This window comes from Leucoraja erinacea, unplaced genomic scaffold, assembly GCF_028641065.1.
Source record: "Leucoraja erinacea ecotype New England unplaced genomic scaffold, Leri_hhj_1 Leri_764S, whole genome shotgun sequence".
Lineage (NCBI taxonomy): Eukaryota > Metazoa > Chordata > Chondrichthyes > Rajiformes > Rajidae > Leucoraja > Leucoraja erinaceus.
Genome location: NW_026576690.1, coordinates 36162 through 55928, shown reverse-complemented (window position 1 = coordinate 55928; position 19767 = coordinate 36162). Strand labels below are relative to the sequence as shown.

General features: G+C 52.6%; 1 protein-coding gene across 1 annotated transcript in view; it reads right to left on the bottom strand.

Moving 5' to 3' along the window:
* Nucleotides 1-3584: 3584 nt before the first annotated feature.
* The window catches only part of LOC129694704 (zinc finger protein 721-like), a 37354-nt gene continuing 21171 nt past the window's right edge, over nt 3585-19767 (bottom strand). Inside the window, exon 3 of the mRNA XM_055631445.1 lies at nt 3585-5140. Within this exon, the coding sequence (XP_055487420.1) occupies nt 4045-5140 (1096 nt within the window). The 3' untranslated portion in view covers nt 3585-4044. The remainder of the gene's footprint in view (nt 5141-19767) is intronic.

Below are 19767 nucleotides of genomic sequence, written 5' to 3'. Positions count from 1 at the left end.
GGTGCCCGGGCAACTGCTGCGTCGGCACGGGGGTGACAAATCCATGTCCGCCTGCATCTGCCGCCTGGAGAAAAAAAAGCCACGTCTAGACAGACCCACACCCCCCCCCAACCACCACAGTACCCTCACCCATCCCCCACGTAGTGCAGCCCGTGGAGTGCAGCAGCAGCAGCAGCAGCAGCAACGTCTCGCCCGTGGCCCCCCCGGTCAGCAGGCAGCCCCCCTTCGCTGACCGACGTCACGGGCCGAGACCCCCTCAGCTGGGCCGCCGGCTGGGCTTTGCGTACAGTCCAGCTCGTCATTCAACCCCAGCCACGGGCCCTTGCCGTCTGGGAAATTTGTCCCGTCCCTTTTGCCCCCAACATTTGGGAGTGGGACCGTTGTCCACCCTCCCCACTGCAACCCTCTCTTTGTCTCGGTACGACCCACCGCAACCAGGTTCCACCCCCATCCCCCCTCCTCACCCCAACACCTCCCCACCTTCGAGTACAGGAAGAAGCATGTGCAAGACGGGGGGGGGGAGGGGGGGGAAGGGGAAAAAGACCACCCAGCTTACCACGTTAAGAGTTAAGACTACATATAATCAATTTAATGGCCAGTTCAAAAGGAAAAATAAATGAGATAGAATTAGTGTATGTCTCGCCCACGCCACAGGCAGAATATTCTGGGGGGTGCATTGGTTAAAATAGTCTGGGCCTTACGGGCGCTTTGGATCTTCTGGTTGGCACCACCTCGTGTATAGTGAGCGCGTGTGATCTCGCTGGATGCCGACGGCCGTTTGTCCCCCGCGCGGTTTCGACGAATGCAATCGACTCGACGTGCACAGCAAAGGCAAGATCAGATAGGACATAGTGTTCAAGAAGGAACTGCAGATGCTGGAGAATCGAAATGCTGGAGAAACTCAGCGGAGGGGGGTGCAGCAGCATCTGTGGAGCGAAGGAAATAGGTAACGTTTCGGGCCGAAACCCGGAAGGGTTTCGGCCCGAAACGTTGCCTATTTCCTTCCGGGTTTCGGCCCGAAACGTTGCCTATTTCCTTCCGGGATTCGGCCCGAAACGTTGCCTATTTCATAGAAACGTAGAAATTAGGTGCCAGGAGTAGAGGCCATTCGGCCCTTCGAGCCTGCACCATTCGCCATCCAATATGATCATGGCTGATCATCCAACTCAGTATCCCGTACCTGCCTTCTCTCCATACCCCCTGATCCCTTTAGCCACAAGGGCCACATCTAACTCCCTCTTAAATATAGCCAGTGAACTGTGGCCTCGACTACCCTCTGCGGCAGAGAGTTCCACAGATTCACCACTCTCTGTGTGAAAAATGTTTTCCTCATGCACTCCTTCTCTCTATCTCCCCCCTCCCTCTCGGTCCCCCCCTCTCTCTCTCTCACCCTCTCTCTCCACAGATTCACTGAGTTCCACAGATTCACCACTCTCTGTGTGTGAAAAAAGTTCTTCTCATCTCGGTTTTAAAGGATTTCCCCCTTATCCTTAAGCTGTGACCCCTTGTCCTGGACTTCCCCAACATCGGGAACAATCTTCCTGCATCTAGCCTGTCCAACCCCCTTAAGAATTTTGTAAGTTTCTATAAGATCCCCTCTCAATCTCCTAAATTCTAGAGAGTATAAACCGAGTCTATCCAGTCTTTCTTCATAAGACAGTCCTGCCATCCCAGGAATCAGTCTGGTGAACCGTCTCTGTACTCCCTCTATGGCAAGAATGTCCTTCCTCAGATTTGGAGACCAAAACTGTACGCAATACTCCAGGTGTGGTCTCACCAAGACCCTGTACGACTGCAGTAGAATCTCCCTGCTCCTATACTCAAATCCTTTTGCTATGAATGCTAACATACCATTCGCTTTCTTCACTGCCTGCTGCACCTGCATGCCTACTTTCAATGACTGGTGTACCATGACACAAAGGTCTCGCTGCATCTCCCCCTTTCCTAATCGGCCACCATTCAGATAATAGTCTACTTTCCTGTTTTTGCCACCAAAGTGGATAACCTCACATTTATCCACATTATACTGCATCTGCCATGCATTTGCCCACTCACCCAGCCTATCCAAGTCACCTTGCAGCCTCCTAGCATCCTCCTCACAGCTAACACTGCCCCCCAGCTTCGTGTCATCCGCAAACTTGGAGATGTTGCATTCAATTCCCTCATCCAGATCATTTATATATATTGTAAATAGCTGGGGTCCCAGCACTGAGCCTTGCGGTACCCCACTAGTCACTGCCTCTAGCCTGTCCAACCCCTTAAGAATGTTTGTAAGTTTCTATAAGGCCCCCCCCCTCTCAATCTCCTAAATTCTAGAGAGTATAAACTAGGTCTATCCAGTCTTTCTGCATAAGACAGTCCTGGCATCCCAGGAATCAGTCTGGTGAACTTTCTCTGCACTCCCCTCTATGGGAGGGAACCCTTCCGGGTTTCGGCCCGAAACGTCACCTATTCCTTCGCTCCATAGATGCTGCTGCACCCCGCGCTGAGTTTCTCCAGCATTTTTGTCCACCATCAAGTGGAACAAGTTGCACAACAACTTCAGGCTGTGCACGCCACACAGACGAGACGACAATGGGCCGATACCAATCCCCTCGGTTCCCAGCTAACACTCAGTAGCTCCCCCCCCCCCCCCCCCCTCCCCCACCCCACACACACGACCTGACAAGACGTCCAATGCCCTCTCATCTTTTGCTGGGGGTTTTCCGCCACGTTTTTCCCGCTGCAAGAATGGCGACGGCGTTTCAAGCCCGGCGCTGTTCCACGTGGCGTCGTGCTTACTCCCGCGGAGTTTGCAGGTTTTCGTCGTCCCCCCCCTCCTGCTGGGCAGCGAGTGGAGAGAGTGGGATAGCACAGAACTAGTGTGAAGGGCCGAAGGGCCTGTTTCCGGAGGCTGTGTCTGTTTCAAATCGGATCAGTCGGAGCACCGGCCACCTTCCATAAGTCAGTTCATGAGTACGGAGAATTGGGCCATTCGGCCCATCGAATCTACTCTTGCCATTCAATCGTGGCCGACCCGTCCTTCCCTCTCCCCGGAACTGCCCCGTTCTTGGCAGGTTGAAAATGGGCTCCTCCTAGCTGCTCTAACATATTTCAGATGGGCTGAATAGCCTCTTCCTAACCCCTCTAACATGTTCCAGGTGGGCTGAGTAGCCCCTCTCCTAGCCCCTCTAACATGCAGGAGGGGCTGAATGGTCTCCTCCTGCCCGTCCGGTGTAAGGGGCAGTCCTGTGACTGTCCCCCCTCCCCCCCCCTCATCCTGTGACCGGTTAATGGGGTGGAGTCCCCCCCCCCACACCCCCCTTGACACCCCCGCTTCTATCTGCACCATCCCGGGACAATAGGTGCAGGAGTAGGCCATTCGGCCCTTCGAGCCAGCACCTTTCGCCATTCAATGTGATCATGGCTGATCATCCCCAATCAGTGCCCCGTTCCTGCCTTCTCCCCATATCCCCTGACTCCACTATATTTAAGAGCTCTCTCTTGAAAGTATCCAGAGAACCGGCCTCCCTTTGTACCTGCTGCCCCAAACCTGGATCTGACCGCCTCTGCTAATTCCCCCCCCCCCCCCCCCCCCTCCCTCCCCTCCCCCTCCCCCACGGGAGACGGCAGAACCAAATCTGGACGCTCCGGACTCTGGCAACACGCTCCGAGCTCCGGGATCTCCGGTTCGGAGACGGGCTCCAGTCACCGGCTCCAGGGGACACAAAAATGCCGGAGTAACTCAGCGGGACAGGCAGCGCCTCCGGAGAGAAGCAAATGGGCTGACGTTTTCGGGGTCGAGACCCTTCTTCGGAAACCGAGATCTCCATCTTGTATCCGCACAGGACTCTCTGATCCCAGTCTGGGTTTTCCCCGCTCCAGCTCCCGGGGCTTTCGTGTCGCCCTGCCTCCAGCCTCCTCCCCACGTCGCAGTCTCCGATCCTGGGGGGTGGGGGTGGTGTGTGGGGGTGGGGGTGTGTGGGGTATGGGGCTGTGTGGTTGGAGGGTGGGGACAGGGACATGAGGGTGGGGACAGGGACAGTGCCGCCCGGTGTCCTGGTGTCAGAGGTGTGTCCGCCGGTGACTCTGCAGGTTTGCGGCCTGGCGGAATGTCTTGCCGCAGACGGTGCAGGCGTAGGGCCGTTCGCGGGTGTGGGTGCGCCGGTGGTTGAGGAGGCTGGAGGAGCAGATGAAACGTCGGGGGCAGGCGGTGCAGGCGTAGGGGCGCTCCCCGGTGTGGGTGCGCCGGTGGGTCTGCAGGATGGAGGGCTGGGCGAAGCGGCGTGGGCAAGCGGGGCAGGCGTACGGGCGCTCGCCGGTGTGAACCCGCCGGTGGGTGGCCAGCTCGCGGGCGCTCTTGAAGCGCTTGGAGCAGAGGGGGCAGGGGAAGGGGCGCTCGTTGGAGTGGACCCGCTGGTGGGCCAGCAGGCTGGAGGAGCGGGCGAAGGCCTTGGAGCAGAGCGGGCAGGAGAAGGGGCGCTCGCCGGTGTGGGTGCGACGGTGGGCTAGCAGGTTGCGGGCCTGCCGGAAGTGCTCGCCGCACACCTCGCACGGGAAGGGCCGCTCCTCGGAGTGGACTTGGCCGTGGGTCTTCAGCTCCCGCGAGCTCTTGAACCGCTTGCCGCACAGCCCGCACGGGTAGGGCCGCTCCTCGGAGTGTACGCCGCCGTGCGCCGCCAGGCTGGACGACCGTGCGAAGGCCTTGCCGCACTCGCCGCAGGCGAAGGGCCGCTCGCCGGTGTGGGTGCGCCGGTGATCCAGCAGCACCGACAGCTGGGTGAAGCCCTTGCCGCACTCGTGGCACGGGAAGGGGCGCTCCCCGGCGTGCAGGCGCCGGTGGATCTTCAGCTCCTTGGCGCTCTTGAAGGGGCGCCCGCACTCGGGGCACGGGTAGGGCCGCTCGTCGGAGTGGACCCGCTGGTGGGCGGCCAGGCTGGAGGAGCGGGCGAAGGCCTTGCCGCACAGCGGGCAGGAGAAGGGGCGCTCGCCGGTGTGCCCGCGCTGGTGGGTCAGCAGGTTGGAGGAGTAGATGAAGCCCTTGCCGCACTGGGCGCAGACGAAGGGGCGCTCACGGGTGTGGCTGCGCCGGTGGATGGCCAGCTCCGACGGGTAGTTGAAGGCCCTCCCGCAGTCCCCGCACTTGTACGGTCGCTCGCCGCTCGGCCGGCAGCGGTGGCGCGCCAGGTTGGAGGAGCGCCGGAAGCCCAGGCCGCAGCCCGGGCAGGAGAAGGGCTTGTCGCCGCCGCCGCCATTGTCCACCGCTGCCGGCGGGCGGGGAGGGGGGGCCGTGGCTCGGGGGGGGACGGGCTCCCCCTCCCCTTCCTCCCCCACCTTCACCGTCATCACCTCGCCATCCGCCACCTCCACCGTGCCGACTGACACCTCCGCGACCGGCACCTCCGCTCCACCGACCGCCTCCTCACCGGTCGACACCTCCGACTCGCTCACCTCCACTGCCCCGACCACCACCTCACTGGCCGCTGTTACCTCCACCGTGCCGGCCGCCTCCACTTGCTCCATCCCGATTTGCCAAACCTGCGGACAGGAAGCACAGGTTAACAACACTCGACATCCACCACAGGGCCCAGCGCCCGGCACACACTCAGGACGGGTTAACCATATAACCATATAACAATTACAGCACGGAAACAGGCCATCTCGGCCCTACAAGTCCGTGCCGAACAACTTTTTCCCCTTAGTCCCACCTGCCTGCACTCATACCATAACCCTCCATTCCCTTCTCATCCATATGCGCATCCAATTTATTTTTAAATGATACCAACGAACCTGCCTCCACCACTTCCACTGGAAGCTCATTCCACACAGCCACCACTCTCTGAGTAAAGAAGTTCCCCCTCATGTTACCCCTAAACTTCTGTCCCTTAATTCTGAAGTCATGTCCTCTTGTTTGAATCTTCCCTATTCTCAAAGGGAAAAGCTGGTCCACATCAACTCTGTCTATCCCTCTCATCATTTTAAAGACCTCTATCAAGTCCCCCCTTAACCTTCTGCGCTCCAGAGAATAAAGACCTAACTTATTCAACCTATCTCTGTAACTTAGTTGTTGAAACCCAGGCAACATTCTAGTAAATCTCCTCTGTACTCTCTCTATTAACTAACTAACTAACTAACTAACTAACTAACTAACTAACTAACTAACCCAGCATAGAACGATGCATAGACACAGAGTGCCGGAGTAACTCAGCAGGTCGGGCAGCATCACTGGAGAGAAGGCATGTGTGACAATACACAATAGACAATAGGTGCAGGAGGAGGCCATTCAGCCAAGCACCGCCATTTTTGGTCCTTGGTCCTCCAGAATATTCCAAATGGAATTTAAACTGTGGAGGTGGTGGAGGGAGGGCTTAAGCCAGAAAGGGTTATTGGGAAGAAAGAGCTACTTTAAATGTAGTTGCATCTGGTTGGGTAACTATAGTTGGGTGGAGATTATTCCATGCTTTAATTGTGCGGGGGAAGAACGAATTGCTGTACACATCTGTCTTTGTAGCTGGGATCACAAATTGGATCGAATGCCCTCGTCTGCTCCTAATTGGTTTGGGTTTGGTGTAGGTCTTGTAATCTATGTCGAGCTGACCATTTAACATTTTGTAAAAACAGGTCAAACGGTGAGCTTCATGTCTGTCTGTCTTGGAGAGGGTTCCTTCCACCGCGACCAGAGAATTCAGAAGTTTGCTATCTAGCTCTCTCTTGAAAGCACCCAGTGAACCGGCCTCCACCGCCCTCTGAGGCAGAGAATTCCACAGACTCACAACTCTCTGGTTGAAAAGTGTTTCCTCGTCTCCGTTCTAAATGGCCGACCCCTTATTCTTAAACTGTGGCCCCTAGTTCTGGACTCTATCAACATCGGGAACATTTCCTGCCTCTAGCGTATCCAATCCCTTAATAATCTAATATATGTTTCAATAAGATGCTGGAAAAATCGAAGGTAGACAAAAATGCTGGGGAAACTCAGCAGGTGAGGCAGCATCTATGGAGCGAAGGAATAGGTGACGTTTCGGGTAGAGACTGATAGATGCTGCCTCATCCGCTGAGTTTCTCCAGCATTTTTGTCCACCTTTATATTTCGATGGGTAGTTTACACCCCAGCGGTATGAACATTGACTTCACTAACTCTGATAGCCCTTGCTTTCTCTCTCCATCCATCCCCTCCCCCTTCCCAGTTCACCCACAAGTCTTACTGTCTCCAACTAGATTCTATCTTTGTTCCACCACCTCCTGATATCAGTCTGAAGGGTCTCGACCCTTCAGACTGATATGGAGTGTGCGGAGAGGGTCAACACCTTCTGGTTTCTCGGCGTCCTCATCTCTGCTGATATCTCCTGGACAGACAACACGACAGCGGTCATCAAGAAGGCTCAGCAGCGGCTGCACTTCCTGAGGGTCCTCAGGAGGCACAACCTGGACTTTAACCTGCTGCTGACCTTCTACCGCTCGTCCATCGAGAGCCTGCTGACATACTGCATTACAGCATGGTACGGCAGCTGCACCATGGCAGACAGGGAGAGGCTTCAGAGGGTAACTAGGACAGCACAGAAGATCATTGGTTGCCCTCTCCCCTCCCTGATGGATATCTACACCTCCCGCTGCCTTAGCAAGGCAAAGAATATCATCAAAGACAGCTCCCATCCTGCGTTTGGACTGTTCGACCTGCTGCCCTCTGGAAGGCGCTATAGGTGCATCAAATCCAGGACAAATAGACTCAGGAATAATTGTTTTCCGAAAGTCATAATTCACACACGCACTGACTTCACAGCCCAACACCCGGACTTCCATCTATTCTATCCACGTACTGAAATTTGGAACTGTAATGTGTATTGTAACTGTAATTTTTAACATTTTTTAAAAACATTTTTAATATTTAATATAATCTTTAAACATCTGCCTAAGAATAGGTAGCTATTCATCCTTCACCATTTTGCCTTTATAGATATGTATATAGCGCCGCAGAATTGTGCACCTATCCCCCCCCCCTCCTGTTTTGGTTTCTGTTTGTTGTTATTTGTACTAAATTATATGTATGCACTGAGTACGAGCTGCTTTTAATCTCATTGTACATGTATATCTAAATGGCATATCTATCACCGACTCCACTTCACCGACTCCTTCTCTCCAGAGATGCTGCCTCAGCCACTCCAGCACTTTGTTGGGGTCACAGCTTAAGGATAAGGGGGAAATCCTTTAGAACCGAGATGAGGAGAACTTTTTTCACACAGAGAGTGGTGAATCTCTGGAACTCTCTGCCACAGAGGGTAGTTGAGGCCAGTTCATTGGCTATATTTAAGAGGGAGTTAGATGTGGCCCTTGTGGCCAAGGGGATCAGGGGGTATGGAGAGAAGGCAGGTACGGGATACTGAGTTGGATGATCAGCCATGATCATATTGAATGGCGGTGCAGGCTCGAAGGGCCGAATGGCCTACTCCTGCACCTAATTTCTATGTTTCTATGTTAAGGGGGGACTTGATAGAGGTCTTTAAAATGATGAGAAGGATAGACAGAGTTGACGTGGAAAAGCTTTTCCCACTGAGAGTAGGAAAGATTCAAACAAGGGGACATGACTTGAGAATTAAGGGACAGAAGTTTAGGGGTAACATGAGGGGGAACTTCTTTACTCAGAGAGTGGTGGCTGTGTGGAATGAGCTTCTGGTGAAGGTGGTGGAGGCAGGTTCGATTTTATCATTTAAATATAAATTGGATATTTATATGGACGGGAAGGGAATGGAGGGTTATGGTCTGAGCGCAGGTAGATGGGACTAGGGGGGAATACGTGTTCGGCACGGACTAGAAGGGTCGAGATGGCCTGTTTCTGTGCTGTAATTGTTATAAGGTTATATGGTTCAATTCGATGTGTGTAAGCCGGGGAGGAGGGGGGGCAATGGCGCCGGCGGTACCCAGAGCGCACCGCGCGGCAGAAAGCGCTGTATCTGCGGGGAGCGCCGGGCCGCGCGTGCGCAGTGGGCGGCCCCGGGTAACGGGCGGCGGGAGCGGGAGGAGGAGGAGGAGGAGGAGCGGCCTCGGGCAGCGGTGAGTGAGTGAGTGAGTCTCCTCCCTCCCTCCCTCCCGTCACCGCCGCGTCCCCTCGCGCCCTGCTCGCCGGAGGGAGGGGGGATAGAGAATGATAGAGTGGGGGGGGGAGGGAGGAACAACCTACCCCGAGCGGCGGCCCAGGCGAGGCTCGTCAATGGCGGCGGCGGCGGCAGCAGCGAGCGGCGGCCTCAGCGCAGAGTCCCGCCCCCTCCTCCTCCTGCCTCCTCGCACCACGTGTCCCGCGCCGCTGACTGACGGGCGCCCGGGCCAATGGCCAGCGGCAACGACGGGAGGACCGAGCGGCGGGGAGAGTAGTCCTCCAACCAATCAGAGAGGGCCGGAGAAGGAAGGGGGGGCGGGTCCGGCCCTCCAACCAATTAGAGAGCGCCGGAGGAGGGGCAGGTCCATCCAACCAATCAGAGCACCTGGAGGACCGAGCTGCGGGGAGACTAGTCCTCCAACCAATCAGGGAGCGCCGGAGAAGGACGGGGGGGGGCGGGACCGGACCTCCAACCAATTAGAGAGCGCCGCAAGAGGACGGGGGCGGGGCAAGTCCGTCTAACCAATCAGATCACTTGGAGGACCGAGCTGCGGTGAGACTAGTCCTCCAACCAATCAGAGAGCGCCGGAGAAGGACGGGGGGCGGGGCACGTCCTCCAACCAATCAGAGTATCTGGAGGACCTAGCGGCGGGGACTGGTCCTCCTACCAATCAGAGCGTCGGAAGAGGAAAGAAGGGCGGGGCTACCGTGATTCCCGCCCCGCCCCCCCCAGGGCTGTGAGTGACAGCCGAGGGAGCTGCCCATCAAGTCTAGTCAAGAGAGTTTTATTGACATGTGTCCCACATGGGACACAACAGGATATTGTAGACATGAATACACAACAGATCAGTGTGTCCATATACCATAGACCATATATATTGAATACTTGTATTCAATGGAGTTTAGAAGGATGAGGGGGGGGATCTTATAGAAACATATGAGTATAGGAGCAGAGAGGTTCTACTGCAGTTGTACAGGGTCTTGGTGAGACCACACCTGGAGTATTGCGTACAGTTTTGGTCTCCTAATCTGAGGAAGGACATTCTTGCCATACAAGGAGTACAGAGAAGGTTTACCAGACTGATTCCTGGGATGTCAGGACTGTCTTATGAAGAAAGACTGGATAGACTTGGTTTATACTCTCTAGAATTTAGAAGATTGAGAGGGGATCTTATAGAAACGTACAAAATTCTTAAGGGGTTGGACAGGCTAGATGCAGGAAGATTGTTCCCGATGTTGGGGAAGTCCAGGACAAGGGGTCACAGCTTAAGGATAAAGGGGAAATCCTTTAAAACCAAGATGAGAAGAACTTTTTTCACACAGAGAGTGGTGAATCTCTGGAACTCTCTGCCGGAGAGGGTAGTTGAGGCCAGTTCATTGGCTATATTTAAGAGGGAGTTAGATGTGGCCCTTGTGGCTAAGGGGATCAGGGGGTATGGAGAGAAGGCAGGTACGGGATACTGAGTTGGATGATCAGCCATGATCATATTGAATGGCGGTGCAGGCTCGAAGGGCCGAATGGCCTACTCCTGCACCTAAATTCTATGTTTCTATATAAAATTATAAAAAGGATCGGACAAGCTAGATGCAGGAAAAATGTTCCCAAATGTTGGGCGAGTCCAGAACCAGGGGCCGTGCAGAGTCTTAGAATAAAGGGGAGGTCATTTGAGACTGAGGTGAGAAAAAACTTTTTCACCCGGAGAGTTGTGTAAATTTGTGGAATTCCCTGCCACAGAGGGCAGTGGAGGCCAAGTCACTGGATGGATTTAAGAGAGAGTTCGATAGAGCTCTAGGGGCTAGTGGAGTCAAGGGATATGGGGCGACGGCAGGCATGGGTTATTGATAGGCCATGATCACAATGAATGGCGGTGCTGGCTCGAAGGGCCGAATGGCCTCCTCCTGCACCTATTTTCTATGTTTCTATGACTACATGGGAGTGCAGCGTAGGTTCACCAGGTTAATTCCGGGATGGTGGGACTGACATAATGGATCGACTCACTCATATTCACTGGAATTTAGAAGGATGCGAGGGGATCGTATAAAAGCAAAAAACATTCTTAAAGGATTGGACGGGCTAGATGCAGAAAAAAATGGCCCCTATGTTGGGGGATTCCAGAACCTGGGGCCACAGTTTAAGAATAAGGGGTAGACCATTCAGGACTGAGATGAGGAAAAACTGTTTCACCCAAAGATAGCAGCCTGATGGCTGTGGGGAAGCAGATATTCCTGAACCCGGATGTTGCAGTCTTCAGGCTCCTGTACCTTCTACCTGATGGTAGCAGGGAGATGAGTGTGTGGCCAGGATGGTGTGTGGGTCCTTGATGATACTGCCAGCCTTTTCGAGGCAGCGACTGCGATAGATCCCCTCGATGGTAGGGAGGTCAGAGCCGATGATGGACTGGGCAGTTGTTACCACCTTTTGTAGTCTTTTCCTCTCCAGGACGCTCAAGTTGCTGAACCAAGCCACGATGCAACCGGTCAGCATTCTCTCTACTGTGCACCTGTAGAAGTTAGAGAGGTTGGCGGTGCGACTCACTGTTGCAGCCACCAGTCTGTCTTTTAATAAAACAAATTGTCTACTTAAATGTAGTTGTTTAACCATATAACCATATAACAATTACAGCATGGAAACAGGCCATCTCGACCCTACAAGTCCATGCCGAACAACTTTTTTTCCCCTTAGTCCCACCTGCCTGCACTCATACCATAACCCTCCATTCCCTTCTCATCCATATGCCTATCCAATTTATTTTTAAATTATACCAATGAACCTGCCTCCACCACTTCCACTGGAAGCTCATTCCACACCGCTACCACTCTCTGAGTAAAGAAGTTCTCCCTCATATTACCCCTAAACTTCAGTCCCTTAATTCTCAAGTCATGTGCAGAGACGGTTCACCAGACTGATTCCTGGGATGTCAGGACTGTCTTATGAAGAAAGACTGGATAGACTTGGCCTTAAACTTCTGTCCCTTAATTCTGAAGTCATGTCCTCTTGTTTGAATCTTCCCTATTCTCAAAGGGAAAAGCTTGTCCACATCAACTCTGTCTATCCCTCTCATCATTTTAAAGACCTCTATCAAGTCCCCCCTGAACCTTCTGCGCTCCAGAGAATAAAGACCTAACTTATTCAACCTATCTCTGTAACATTCAACCTATCTCTGTTTGTGTTTTTTAACAGTGTTTTTAACTGTGTATATGTGGGGGGGCGGGGGAAACTTTGTAAAAATATCTTCCCTGTACGGGAGACCCGACCTTTTTCCTGTCGGGTCTCCTAGCACCGTGGAGCGGCTTCCAGCCTGAACGACCAGGAGGCTCCAGTCACGGTGCCTGCGGAGCTGTGGACTACTCAACATCATGGGGCTGGCCGGCATCGGAGCGTGGGGAGCGGTGGTGACTCGCTGCTGCGGCCCGACCATGGAGCTCGGAGGCTCCAGCTGCAGCCGCAGGTCCTGTGGACTGACGGGACATCGGGAGCGCGTGGGTCCGGGTGGAGAGACGGCTTTCCGGAGCTCCCGCAACGAAACTTCTCCAGCCCGTGTCACGGGGTTGGAACGACCCGGAGCGGGGCCGTACATCGCCCTGCGCGGCTTCATGGCCGTGGGACATTATCAGCGCCCGCCTGGGGCTTGGACATCGGGAGAGAAATGGAGAACGGGGGAGAGAAAAGACTTTGCCTTCCATCACAGTGGGTTCACTGTGGATGTTTGTAAATTGAATTGTGTGTAATGTCTGTAGGAAATTGATTTTGTTTATATGGCTGTGGAAACGGAGTTTCGTCTGAGCCTCACTGAGGTTCAAATGACATGTAATAAATATTGATTGATATTGAGTCCTCCTTGACATATCGACTCTCCGTAATCTTCCCAGGAAGTATAGGCGCTGATGTGCTATCTTTATAATTGCATCAGTGTACTTGGACCCAGGAGAGGTCTTCGGAAATATGCACACCCAGGAATTTGAAGTTCTTGACCCACTCCACCATCGACCCGTTGATATACATGGGACTGTGGGTCCCTATCCTACCCATGTATCTCCCTTCAAATTACTTTCTCTCACATGCTCCCCGGCAAAATTGACAGTACCCCGTTCCTGCTTTTCCCCCATATCCCTTGATTCCGTTAGCCCCAAGAGCTAAATCTAACTCTCCCTTGAAAACATCCAGTGAATTGGCCTCCACTGCCTTCTGTGGCAGAGAATTCCAGATTCACAACTCTCTGGGTGAAATTTCATATGAATTTCATAGCAAAAGGATTTGAGTCTAGTTTGGCAGATGCAGTATAATGTGGATAAATGTGAGGTTATCCATTTGGTGGCAAAAACAGGAAAGCAGACTATTATCTAAATGGTGGCCGACTAGGAAAAGGGGAGATGCAACAAGACCTGGGTAACATGGTACACCAGTCAATGAAAGTAGGCATGCAGGTGCAGCAGGCAGTGAAGAAAGCGAATGGTATGTTAGCATTCATTGCAAAAGGATTTGAGTATAGGAGCTGGGAGGTTCTACTGCAGTTGTACAGGGTCTTGGTGAGACCACACCTGGAGTATTGCGTACAGTTTTGGTCTCCTAATCTGAGGAAAGACATTCTTGCCATAGAGGGAGTACAGAGAAGGTTCACCAGACTGATTCCTGGGATGTCAGGACTTTCATATGAAGAAAGACTCGGTTTGTACTTTCTAGAATTTAGAAGATTGAGGGGGGATCTTATAGAAACGTACAGAATTCTTAAGGGGTTGGATAGGCTAGATGCAGGAAGATTGTTCCCGATGTTGGGGAAGTCCAGAACAAGGGGTCACAGTTTAAGGATAAGGGGGAAATCTTTTAGGACCGAGATGAGGAAAACTTTTTTTCACACAGAGAGTGGAGAATCTCTGGAATTCTCTGCCGCAGAAGGTAGTTGAGACCACAGTTCATTGGCTATATTTAAGAGGGAGTTAGATGTGGCCCTTGTGGCTAAAGGGATCAGGGGGTATGGAGAGAAGGCAGGTACGGGATACTGAGTTGGATGATCAGCCATGATCATATTGAACGGCGAATGGTGCAGGCTCGGAGGGCCTAATGGCCTACTCCTGCACCTATTTTCTATGTTTCTAAAATGTTTTTCCTTATCTCAGTCCTAAATGGCTCACCGCTCATTCTTAAAGTGTGATCCCAGGTTCTGGAGTCCCCTAACATCGGGTACATTTTTCTTTCTTCTAGCCTGTCCAATCCCTGAAGAATTTTATATGTTTCTATTAGATCGGAACGATCGGAAGACTGCAGGTGCTGGTTGACAAAAGAAAATAAATAAATTGCTGGAGTAACTCAGCGGGTCAGGCGGCATTATAGGAAAGATATTGTCAAGCTTGAAAGGGTTGAGAGAAGATTTACGAGGATGTTGCCGGGACTAGAGGGTGTGAGCTACAGGGAGAGGTTGAGTAGGCTGGGTCTCTATTCCATGGAGCGCTGGAGGATGAGGGGAGATCTTATAGTGGTGTATAAAATCATGAGGGGAGTAGATTGGGTAGATGCACAGTCTGTTACCCAGAGTAGGGGAATCGAGGACCAGAGGGCATAGGTTCAAGGTGAAGGGGAAAAGATTTAATAGGAATGCAGGAAGATTGTTCCAGATGCAGGAAGATTGTTCCCGATGTTGGGGAAGTCCAGAACAAGGGGTCACAGTTTAAGGATAAGGGGGAAATCTTTTAGGACCGAGATGAGGAAAACTTTTCACACAGAGAGTGGTGAATCTGTGGAATTCTCTGCCACAGAAGGAAGTTGAGGCCACACAGTTCATTGGCTATATTTAAGAGGGAGTTAGATGTGGCCCTTGTGGCTAAAGGGATCAGGGGGTATGGAGAGAAGGCAGGTACGGGATACTGAGTTGGATGATCAGCCATGATCATATTGAATGGCTGTGCAGGCTCGAAGGGCCGAATGGCCTCTACTCCTGCACCTATTTTCTATGAATCTGTGGGGTACCTTTTTCACACAGCGGGTGGTGGGTGTGTGGAACGAGCTGCCGGAGGAGGTAGTTGAGGCTGGGACTGTCCCATCATTTAAGAAACAGTTAGACAGGTACATGGATAGGACAGGTTTGGAGGGATATGGACCAAGCTCAGGCAGGTGGGACTAGGGTAGCTGCGATATTGTTGGCCAGTGTGGACAAGTTGGGCTGAAGGGCCTGTTTCCACACCGGTTGAAACCAGCATCTGCAGTTCCTTCCTACACTTGTAGGCTTTAGAGATATCGCAAGAAACAGTCACTTTGGCCGAGTGGATGTGGAGAGGATGTTTCCACTAGTGGGAGAGTCTAGGACTAGAGGGCACAGCCTCAGAATTAAAGGACGTTCCTTTAGAAAGGAGATGGGAAGGGATTTCTTTTGTCAGAGGGTGGTGAATCTGTGGGATTCATTGCGTATTTTTAAGGTGGAGATTGACAGATTCTCGACTGGTACGGATGGGTGTTGGGTTCTGGGGGGGAAGGCAGGAGAATGGGGGTTGAGAGGTAAATGAGTAGACTTGATGGGCCGAATGGCCTAACTCTGTTCGAGCCAGCACCGCCATTCAGTGATCATGGCTGATCATCCACAATCAGTACCCCGTTCCTGCCTTCTCCCCATATCCCCTGACTCCGCTATCTTTAAGAGCCCTATCTAGCTCTCTCTTGAAAGTATCCAGAGAACCGGCCTCCACCGCCCTCTGGGGCAGAGAATTCCACAGACTCACAACTGTCTGTGTGAAAAAAGTGTTTCCTCGTCTCCGTTCTAAATGGCCGACCCCTTATTCTTAAACTGTGTGGCCCCTGGTTCTGGACTCCCCCAACATCGGGAACATGTTTCCTGCATCTAGTGTGTCTAATCCCTTAATATGTTTCAATAAGATTCCCCCTCATCCTTCTAAACTCCAGAGTATACAAGCCCAGTCGCTCCATTCTCTCAGCATATGCCAGTCCCGCCATCCCGGGAATTAACCTGGTGAACCTACGCTGGGCTCCCTCAATAGCAAGAATGTCCTTCCTCAAATTAGGGGACCAAAACTGCACACAATACTCCAGGTGTGGTCTCACTAGGGGCCCGTACAACTGCGGAAGGACCTCTTTGCTCTTTACTCAACTCCTCTTGTTATGAAGTCCAACATATCTTTAGCATCCTATTAAATCTTTCCCCACCCCTCTCCTTAAACCCGTGTCCTCTGGTCCTCGATTCCCCTACTCTGGGCAAGAGACTCTGTGCATCTACCCAATCTATTCCCCTGATGATTTTGTACACCTCTATAAGATCAGCCCACATCCTCCTACGCTCCAAGGAATAAAGTCCTAGCCTGCCCCAACCTGTAGCTCAAACCCTCTAGTCCTGGCAACATCCTCGTAAATCTTCTCCACGCTCTTTCCAGCTTAACAACATCCTTTCCAAAGCAGGGTGAATAAAACTGAACCCAATAATCCATTGTGGCCTGGTCAATGTCTCGTTCCACTGTAAGTGTATACTTGCTATTGAGGGAGTGCAGCGTAGGTTCACCAGGTTAATTCCCAGGGTGGTGGGACTCATGCTGAGAGAATGGAGCAGCTGGGCTTGTATACTCTGGAGTTCAGAAGGATGAGAGGATATCTCATTGAAACATATAAGATTATTAAGGGGTCGGACACGCTAGAGGCAGGAAACATGTTCCCGATGTTGGGGGAGTCCAGAACCAGGGGCCACACGCAGTTTAAGAATAAGGGGTCGGCCATTTAGAACGGAGACGAGGAAACACTTTTTCCACACAGAGAGTGGTGAGTCTGTGGAATTCTCTGCCTCAGAGGGCGGTGGAGGCTGGTTCTCTGGATGCTTTCAAGAGAGAGCTAGATAGGGCTCTTAAAGATAGTGGAGTCAGGGGATATGGGGAGAAGGCAGGAACGGGGTACTGATTGTGGATGATCAGCCGTGATCACATTGAATGCCGGTGCTGGTTCGAAGGGCCGAATGGCCTCCTCCTGCCCCTATTGTCTACTGACCAATCCCACTCCTCTGTGCAACTGCATCCACTGTTTGGAGAAGATGGAGGCTCCGTCCTGTGAGCTGACTGAGAGGAGGAGAGGGTGAAGACTCCCTTGTACAAAGCCAGTCACCCAGCACAGAAACAGGCCCTTCGGCCCAACCTGCCCACCCCGACCAACATGCCCCATCTACACTAATCCCACCTGCCCGCGCTTGGTCCATATCCCTCCAAACCCGTCCTATCCATGTACTTGTCCAACTGTTTCATAAACGATGGGATAGCCCCAGCCTCAACTACCTCCTCCGGCAGCTCGTTCCAAACACCCACCACCCTGTGTGTGGAAAAGCTACCCCTCAGATTCCAATTAAATCTTTTCCCCTCCACTTTGAACCCGTGTCCTCTGGTCCTCGATTCCCCTACTCTGGGCAAGAGACTCTGTGCGTCTACCCGATCTATTCCTCTCATGATTTTGTACACCTCTATAAGATCTCCCCTCATCCTCCTGCGCTCCATGGAATAGAGACCCAGCCTACTCAACCTCTCCCTGTAGCTCACACCCTCTAGTCCTGGCAACACCCTGGATATTTGTGTTAAATCTGATTGTGTATTGTGTATTCTTTTCGAGTGTATCGCTGCTGGCAAATTCATTTCACTGCACCTTTGGGTGGATGTGACAAATAAACGATTGACGTGGACATCCTTGTACATCTTCTCTGCGCCTGTTCCAGCTTGACATCTCTCCTATAACACAGGGCCCAGAACTGAACACAATGTACCGTACGCGAAGATGGCAGAAAGCTGAACCCGTCTACAGCTTCACGATGGGAGAACGCCGTCCCCAACTCCGCCCCGAGTGACCGTGCAGAGGAGCCGGCCCTTCGGCCCGTCCAGCCCCCTGCTGTCCATCAGCACCCACCCCGACTTACTCTCCCCCTGGATTACCGCCCTCAGTAGACAGGCCCTTCGACCCGCTCAGCCCAACTCCACTCCCGTCAGCCTGAACATACCCGATTTGCAAAAGGGGTGGAGATGGGAAGATGTGGCCAGTGGTGGGATCCTGTTGGAGGTGGCGAACATATCGGAGGATGACACTAAGCTGGGGGGCAGTGTTAGCTGTGAGGAGGATGCTAATAGACTGCAAGGTGAATCTCTGGAACTCTCTGCCGCAGATGGTAGTCGAGGCAAGTTCATTGGCTATATTTAAGAGGGAGTTAGATGTGGCCCTTGTGGCTAAGGGGATCAGGGGGTATGGAGAGAAGGCAGGTACGGGATACTGAGTTGGATGATCAGCCATGATCATATTGAATGGCGGTGCAGGCTCGAAGGGCCGAACGGCCTACTCCTGCACCTAATTTCTATGTTTCTATGACTTGGATAGGCTGGGTGAGTGGGCAAATGTTTGTCAGATGCAGTATAATGTGGATAAATGTGAGGTTATCCATTTTGTTGGCAAAAACGGGAAAGCAGACTGTTATCTAAATGGTGGCCGACTAGGAAAGGGGGAGATGCAGCGAGACCTGGGTGTCATGGTACACCAGTCATTGAAGGTAGGCATGCAGGTGCAGCAGGCAGTGAAGAAAGCGAATGGTATGTTAGCTTTCATAGCAAAAAGATTTGAGTCTAGGAGCAGGGAGGTTCTACCGCAGTTGTACAGGGTCTTGGTGAGACCACACCTGGAGTATTGCGTACAGTTTTGGTCTCCAAATCTGAGGAAAGACATTATTGCCATAGAGGGAGTACAGAGAAGGTTCACCAGACTGATTCCTGGGATGTCAGGACTTTCATATGAAGAAAGACTGGATAGACTCGGCTTGTACTCGCTAGAATTTAGGAGATTGAGGGGGGGATCTTATAGAAACTTACAAAATTCTTAAGGGGTTGGACAGGCTAGATGCAGGAAGATTGTTCCCGATGTTAGGGAAGTCCAGGACAAGGGGTCACAGCTTAGGGATAAGGGGGAAATCCTTTAAAACTGCGATGAGAAGAACTTTTTTCATACAGAGAGTGGTGAATCTCTGGAACTCTCTGCCACAGAGGGTAGTCAAGGACACAGTTCATTGGCTATATTTAAGAGGGAGTTAGATGTGGCCCTTGTGGCTAAGGGGATCAGGGGGTATGGAGAGAAGGCAGGTACGGGATACTGAGTTGGATGATCAGCCATGATCATATTGAATGGCGGATGCAGGCTCGAAGGGCCGAATGGCCTCTACTCCTGCACCTAATTTCTATGTGTCTATGCTGTATGTGACGGGAGGAAGGTGAAGAGAAGGGGGGCTTGTTACGGGGAGAGAGGGCGGAGCTGCGGGATATCGAGGAGACCCTGGTGAGAGCCTCATCTATAATGGCCAAGGGGATCAGAGGGTATGGAGAGAAGGCAGGTACGGGATACTGAGTACGGGATACTGGATGATCAGCCATGATCATATTGAATGGCGGTGCAGGCTCGAAGGGCCGAATGGCCTCTACTCCTGCACCTAATTTCTATGTTTCTATAATGAAAGAGTGGAGCCCCCATTCCTGAAGTCATATGGTGGGATCCCGTTGGCCACATCTTCCTATCTCCACCCCTTTCTGCTTTCCGCAGTTTCCTCTGAAACCCCCAGGTCAACTCGTCCCTTCCCACCCAAAACACCCCCTCCCCGGGTACTTCCCCCTTGCAACCGCAGGAGATGCAACACCTGTCCCTTCACCTCCCCCCTCGACTCCATCCAAGGACCCCGACAGTCTTTCCAGGTGAGGCA